This window comes from Lepidothrix coronata, unplaced genomic scaffold (assembly GCF_001604755.1).
Source record: "Lepidothrix coronata isolate B3197 unplaced genomic scaffold, Lepidothrix_coronata-1.0 Scaffold160, whole genome shotgun sequence".
In the NCBI taxonomy this organism is placed as follows: Eukaryota; Metazoa; Chordata; class Aves; order Passeriformes; family Pipridae; genus Lepidothrix; species Lepidothrix coronata.
Genome location: NW_016690340.1, coordinates 1,346,341 through 1,354,215, shown reverse-complemented (window position 1 = coordinate 1,354,215; position 7,875 = coordinate 1,346,341). Strand labels below are relative to the sequence as shown.

General features: G+C 48.0%; 1 protein-coding gene across 1 annotated transcript in view; it reads right to left on the bottom strand.

Moving 5' to 3' along the window:
- TNFSF8 (tumor necrosis factor superfamily member 8) overlaps nt 1-7,875 on the bottom strand; it is a 17,953-nt gene that overhangs the window by 7,568 nt on the left and 2,510 nt on the right. The window contains exon 2 of the mRNA XM_017829201.1: nt 2,482-2,527. Coding sequence (XP_017684690.1) covers nt 2,482-2,527 — 46 coding nt within the window. The remainder of the gene's footprint in view (nt 1-2,481; nt 2,528-7,875) is intronic.

The following is a 7,875-nucleotide window of genomic DNA, read 5'->3' as shown; positions in this document are numbered from 1 at the left end:
TCTTGAAAATTCAGTGATGTAAAGAAACATCAGTCTTAAAATGCTGGCCAGGAGAGATTCAGAGAGACCATTCCTACCTTCCTGCGAGAGGAAGGCTCTCGAGAAAACAACAGATCTTTTCTAGTCTGCAACTTCATTTAGACAAGGCTCACTGAAAAGGAACCAAACCACAACACCCCTCTGGCCCATATTAAACATATGATCCAATCTTTACAAAACGGGGACGAGTTCCCACAGAGGAATAATTCCACAGAGAACATTTCACCACCGTTTAGTGGGTGACGGATTTTGTTCTTCCCCCCCGTTGCTCAGGTGCTCCCCTGGCAGTGGCACGGGGGATTTGAGGAGTCTGATGCCATTTTTCACACAAACATTTAATTAGCTGACATGGCATCGCCCTCAGCTTGTGCTTGCAGATTCCTGCAGGCCCATCCACTGAGGGCTGACAGCTGAGTCAGGGCCAGAAACCTCCCATAAATCTGCTTTAGTGCCCGCTGGTGTTTAGTTAACAGTAGGACATAATCTCGTTGGAAATCTCAATGAAATCATCCTGTTTTCCTGCTTTGATAAGACAAAATTAATTCAGAGTTGTAGCTGGGTCTGGACTTGTGCCCGTTGGCATTTCAGTCTCTACCTGAGTGAACTCCAGCTTGTCTCACCGTAGAACTGGAGCACCACAGAATCCCAAACTGGTTTGGGTTGGAAGGGACCTGGAAGATCATCCAGTTCCACCCCCTGCCACGAGAAGGGACACCTTCCACTAGCCCAGCTTGCTCCAAGCTCTGTCCAACCTGGCCTTGGACACTCCCAGGGATGGGGTGCAGTCCTGCATCCCCCACCAGCATCTCTGAGATGTTTGGCACCAGCAGGTACCAACCCAGGGCTGGTGCCAGGCTGAGCACCCAGCTGGCAACTGGGCAATGCTGGTTTTTTAACTTGCCCATTTTAACAACTTCAAAGCTCTGGTTTGAACAACTTGGGCACAAAACACATTCAAACCACAGTATCAACACCTGGGCAGAGACAGATCCAAATCTAAATCCACAGCAGCTTCAGCCTCAGCACAGTCCCCCTCCTGCAATGTTTCTTCTACCTCTGTTTCTGGGTAGGACCTTGCAGCACTTGCCACAGCTCCTTGCTGAGTGGTCAGGAGGTGATACCTGGCAGCAGATGACAGGTGAGGGGGGCCCCTGTGAGGGGAAACAAGCCCAGTATGGGAGAGCCAAGTATTCAAAAATTATCCAAAGTAGAGTAAGCATTGCCCAAATGCCATAGAAAAGGTTATTATTGGGACTCTCTAGACCTTAAGCTTCTACTACTTAGAATCAGGGAATCAGAGAATATCCTGAGTCAGAGGGACCCACAGGGATCATCCAGTGCAACCCCTGGCCCTGCACAGACACCCCAATGATCCCACCCTGGCCCTCAGAGCGTTGTCCAAACCCTCCTGGAGCTCTGGCAGCCTTGGTGCTGTGCCCACTGCCCTGGGGAGCCTGGGCAGTGCCCAACCACCCTCTGGGGGAAGAACCTTTTGCTGAGATCCAACCTGACCCTGCCCTGGCACAGCTCCAGCCATTCCCTGGCTGCTGTCCCTGCTCACAGGGAGCAGAGATCGGAGCTGCCCCTCGGGAGGAGCTGCAGACCCTGCTGAGGTCTGACCTCAGTCTCCTCCAGCTGAACAAGCCAAGTGACCTTTAATCTCCCATTCTGCACCATTTTTAGATGAACACTGGGCTTCACTTTTCCCACCTGCAGCAGAAGACAATGGTATCTTCTCTCCTCTGGGTCTGAACATGAACTTAGATTTGCAAGAAGTCAAATCCTTGGTGCTAAGAGCCGTGTACCAGGGAGCCAATGTCAGGGCAATAAATAGTTCTCCTGATTTACACTCAGCAAAAGCAAAACCGTGGTACACTGTCTCTGCTAGGCAGGTTTTTTCCTATTTTGGGCTCCCTGTGCTCACACTCTGCCTGTTTCAATTCCTTGCCCGTGCCTTCTGGTGCTGTAAGAACACTTGTCCCTTCTGGATCTCCCTTTGCCCCACAGACCAGCAGGAAACACGGGACTGCTCCAGGCCAGAGGGAGCACAGGAGGAGTTTCAGCTGTTCTGAAATACGTGGCAACACATTTCCCCCCCTACCTTGTGAAGATACGGACACAACACACACGTGTAAGAGCAGCCCTTAAAATAAGACCTGAAAGTCACAGTGATGTTCACATCATCTGGCAAAAAGGCTCCTCCAGGGCACATTCACATATATTTGTTATTTCCTCAGCCATGCACTGGCTTCTGGATGTACTGAGTAATTTGAAAGCTTTTTTCTTATTAGTTTTGTTTTTTTTTCCCCCACTGCTTTGGCTCTTCACCAAGAGGAGACTTAATGTGAAATGTTAAGATGTGCCCAATTGGCTTATTCGTGACCCTGGGCGGTGTTTGCATTAGAGATGAGTCAAATCACACGTATTGTTTAGGGGTCTTACCCGTCCTGATGGGTTTTTTGATGCCCTCCATGGCAGGATCAGGTGCCTGAAAGAGAATAAAGAGAAGGGGTGGTTATCCTGGGAGCAGGGCATAGCCATGTTCAAGTGCAACCCTGCCTTAAAAGTGGATCTGAAACGTTTCCCTCATCACAGATCTGTTTTTCTAACATGTTTTTCTCACACAGAATGTTTTCTAACATTTCTGATGCAGTCAGTGATTCTCTCAGGGCAGTAAGAAATGTGTGTGGGTTCTATTGGGGCTGTTTCAGAGGAACAAGCCCTGAAAACCTCCAAGGAGTGGCCAGAGTGGGATGGACACCCTTGAGAACCAGAGTTTGTCCCTGGGAAGACAAGGCTGGGTGACAACTGAAGCCCCCAAACAGGTCTGAGCATGAAAATGTTGTCCTGCCTCACCTCTGCTCCTACTTTTTGCTGGGATGTAAAACCAGGGGTCAAAATGGTGCAGGAGATTGTCCTCAATCAGTGTGACATGAGAACTTCCCAGGAAACAAGCTCCAAGGCTGGAATGCAGCAGGATTCCTCTGAGGTCTTGCCTCTGATTCATCACAGCTCTGCCACCAGACACAGGACCCCGAGGGCTGTGCTTGCTTGCATGTTGTTCCACACAAGTGAAGTCCCTGACAGCTCACAAACCTCCAGCGATGCCCTCCAGGACCAAAAAGTTCTCTCAAGAGCTGAGGAAAGACCCTGAGAGTTCCTCAGTGCTGGAAACTCTGCGTCACATCCTTTCACTGTCACACACCAAGTGATCCCACCGGGATTTTTGGTATTGAGGCTAAAACAGCTCCTCTTACCTGGGTACAAACCAAGTGTGGGGACTAACCAGGCCAAGTCCAGCTTACCACAGATCTACAGAGTGTTTGGAGGTGGAAGGGACCCATAAGGATCATCAAGACCAACTCTCTGCTCCTCACAGGACTACCTAAAACTAAACCATCTGACTGAGAACAGCTTCCAGCTGCTCCCTGAGCTCTGTCAGGTTTGGTGCTGTGACCACTTCCCCTGAGGAGCCTCTTCCCACCAGCATGTCCAAGAAGAAGAAAGCTGGGAACCTGGCACCAGCTTTAACAGAACATCTGATATCTCCTGGGAGAAATGAGGCCCATCACGAGAAACAACTCCAGTGGTCTGTGTAGTGGTCTTACAACATGAGCACTTGATTTCTGTGTGTGAATTAAATAGCAGGTGGTGAGGGGAGAAGGAAGGTGGTTGGGCAGCGAGAGAAGTCATGTTGGGCCAGTTTGTGGTGCTTCATCTTTCAGTCTTAAATATTTAGGAATAGTTTTAATTAGAGTTTGGCCTAATGTGACCATGTTCTCAGCCATGCTGAAGTGTAGAGCTGTGTCTGCTCCCAGCAAAGCAATGCTTTGGTCTGATGCCAAATTCTGTGTCCTGCAGAGGTGGCAGAGGTGCTTCCAGGTGGGCTTGGCAGTGCTGGGTTAATGCTTGGACTCGACACTGGAGCTCTTTTCCAGTTTAAATGACTCTGTGGTTCTCCAGAGAATTAGATATCTGTAAAAAGGCATTTGTGCATTTTTCTCCTCCCACGCCTGAGTAAGGAACGGGCAGAGTTACCTGTCGAGACAGGATTTCTCCAGGTGACCTTCCTAAGCTGTGCAGGAAAGCTGCTGGGGTAGGGGATGAACAGAAACTGAGAGATGTGATTCCAAAAACCAGGTGCTTCCAAGCTTTTTGTCCCCTACCCCACATCCTCCCTCACAAACCCTCACGGACTCTGTGCACACAAATCACCACATCTGGGACTGAGGAGAGTTTGGGCTGAAAACCCTCCCAAGGACCCTCTGCCAGAACCTCTCAGCACCTTTCTTTGCCCCCTGCTCTGGGCTGCCCCTCTCACACACACTCAGGGCACAGGGAACTGGTTTTTTTCAATGTAATATATGAGCATTTCTGCCCTCTGTGGATAATAAAAGGAATTTTTACATGACAGAAAGGGGATGCTCTGTCCCCAACGAGATTACACTGCATTAAATCATTTAATAGAGAAGTGTTTGGTAAAGCAATTGAGACATTGCCACCAGTGAGGTGGTCACCTTGCAAACCTCCCTCAGAGCTGGTGTGAGGGACAAGGGTGATATCCCAGAAACTGTTTTGTAGTCAGGGCAACAGAAACAAAATTAAAAGGCACTAATTTATTGTGCTCTCCCTTGGGAAGTCTCTCAGCAAGTGAAACCAGCAGATACTAATGCAATTTATTTTCGTGACAACTGAGTAGAGATTGGAATAAAACTTCAAAACTTCCTTTGAAATATTACTGGCATTACTTCTGTCTTTTCTAACAGCAGAAATGTTGCATGTAATGCTGTTGTTTGGAATGCAAAAAATCACCCAGTGGGAGCCCAAATAGATTACATTCTACAGTGGCAGCTCAGAAATAATTCCTGACAGTGAATTCCACCCTGTCTGGAGTGATCTGGGTGCTGATGAGGAAGGATCTCAGCCTTTACTCAGCAGGCAGAATAATATGAGTTTGCTCTAATAGAGAAAATAATCGGTTGTCAGTGAAAGTAATTTCGTTCTTGTTTCTCTTAATCATTTCACAAGGAATTTTCTCAGCCTGAGACGGACTGCTAAAGGGTCATTGTGAATTCCTGTGTTAGAGTGGTGAATATTCATCTAATCAGACATCTCTGACCACTGGGAGGGTGGGGAGGCCCTGGCACAGGTTGCCCAGAGAAGCTGTGGCTGCCCCTGGATCCTTGGAAGTGTCCAAGGCCAGGTTGGAGGGGCTTGGAGCAACCTGGGCTAGTGGGAGGTGTCCCTTGGCAGGGGGTGGGACTGGATGATTTTAAGGTCCCTTCCAACCCAAACCATTCTGGGGTTCTATGACATGTGTATCTACCTCTAGAAAGTCCAAGAAAACACATTTCCAAACCACACTCCCCCCAGAACAGGGCTGGGCTCAGCTTAACTAAATCCGGAGTTCTCCGGGAGCCTGTGCCCATGGCAGCTCTGTGGGGAGCAGCTCTCTGCTCCTCTGTCCTCAAAGTTCTTCAGTTTGAAAAGAAGCCTCCAGGCTCTCCTGTGTTTCTGCTCAGCCTCAAACCATCACGACTTTAGGAAGAATTTCTCCACTGAAGGGTGGTCAGGCCTTGGCAGGGGTTGCCCAGGGAGGTGGTGGAGTCCCCACCCCTGGAGGTGTCCAAGGAAGGACTGGATGTGGCACTCAGTGCTCTGGGCTGGGGGACAAGGTGGGAATTGGACACAGGTTGGACTTAACCTTGGAGATCTCATCCAACCTCAGTGATTCTGGGATTTTATTCTCTGCCCCAGCCCTGGCTGAGGAGCAAGGGAGCTGCTGGCACCTCAGGTAGGTGTCCTTGAGGTGCAAACGTAGCCACCAGACACGGAACTGCAGAGAGCAGAGCATCATCTCCACAACTGATCTGATGATGAGCATCACAGGAAACAGCTCTGTGTGAAAATCAGTTTTTCCAGCACTGCCCAAACCTGTCCAAGTGACAGGGGACTGTCCCTGCCCAGAACACCCACAGCAGGAGCTGCACCAGTGCAGTTTTCCTCTAAAATGCCCCCGTGGTTTCCTGTCCTGCTCAGTCAGTGGTAAATCTGCTTTGAGGGGGCAAATTCCAGGTTTTATTTTATTTTATTATTTTATTTTATTATTTTATTTTATTATTTTATTTTATTATTTTATTTTATTATTTTATTTTATTATTTTATTTTATTTTTTATTTTATTTTATTATTTTATTTTATTTTATTTTACTTTAAATTTAATTTTCCTTTCTGTCGGGGTTGCCACCAGAGGGGGCCAACAGGCACCGCTTGGGGCAGCTGGGACAAAACTGGTTTTGAGCAGACAGAAATCCCCGACAGACAGTGCAGGATCACACCGGGGGCTGCAGGGGAGATTCCTGGGCACGGCAGAGCCACTTTTTCAGTGTTTTTAACAGCCTTCAAGACTAGATCAGCAGATATAAATCCCTGCTCTGACTCAGCAACTGCCACACAGGTGCCTTAATGGTGGTGAAAAGATTTGCCCACATGATTTAGGTTAAAGATACGAAGTGAACCAACTCCAGAGCACTGATGGACTGACCCAGATCGTGGATTTTGGGCATTCACACAGAATTTGTTCGTGGGGGTGGGTGGCCCAGGTGTCTCACACAGCACATCAAGATTTGTTGGGGTCTGTGTGACTTAAAATGACATTTTTCCAGTCCTTTCTGTCCCATTCTCTTTCCCTGATTTTACGTACAGAGACGTGTGTGTATATATATATATATATATATACATATATTCAACAGCAGGCAGAAGGGTGGAGGTTTAAACACACCTATAAAAGTGTTAAGAAGCAAAATGAAGGCTCCAGACCACCTTACAGAGACTATTCTTATTCCCCAGGAAAACAAAGTCGCTTGTGAAAGATCAAGAATGGCCTGAAGCCAAGGGTTTCTGCACATGAAAGCTGAAGAAACGAACTAACTGACCTCAGCACCACATGTAATTAATTCCAAAAAACGTAGTTTAGTTCCAAAAATGACACTTCCCAGGTCTGACATTAACGTGCTGTGCCACCCTTCTTGAAAACAAGGCGTAAAGGAAATTTCTTGGGGTGCTGGAAAATGGGAGGGAGGGGTGTTAATGTGTACTAGAAATTCAGAGAAGCAGCTTTGAATCATAGTTCCTCTTTTTTTTTTTTTTTATTTGGTCTTTCATCTTGTGTTTCCCTTATGCAGAGCACCCAGGTCGTGGGTGATGTAAATGCTTCGTTTCTACACAGTTTGATTTTCCTTTTCCAATCTGTCCTCCTTCATCCTAAAATAGGCAAGTATAAATTCATGAAAAGGAACACGAGCAGCCAGCTTGTAACCTGTGATGGGGGCAGGGGGCTGTGTGATCTGCTGCCACCAGAAGCCTCCCTTTAATGCTGTGACACCCAAGGCAAGTGTCACAACACCTGTGTTGTCCCTACAACCCTCTAACACCCCTTTGAGCAGAGGAAAAGAAAAGCTTCTATCTCTGCTCAGCATAAGGAGGGTGTGAAGTTGCCCCTGAGGTGAAGGACCACTCACATAATCCAGCTGGGAACATCTGGAGAGAAAACCTGACCATCCCAAGAGGGTGATCACACAAAAATTGGTCCCTTCTTCAGGAATTGCAAAGGGAATAATTAAGTCAATTGATCACTGAATCACAGAATCAACCAGGTTAGAAAAGACCTCTGAGATCAAGTCCAACCCTTGACCCAACCCCACCTTGTCACCCAGACCATGGCACTGATGCCACATCCAGGCTCTGCTCAAACCCCTCCAGGGACGGGGACTCCACCCCCTCCCTGGGCAGCCCATTCCAAGGGCTGATCCCTCTCTCTGCAAACAACTTCTGCCCC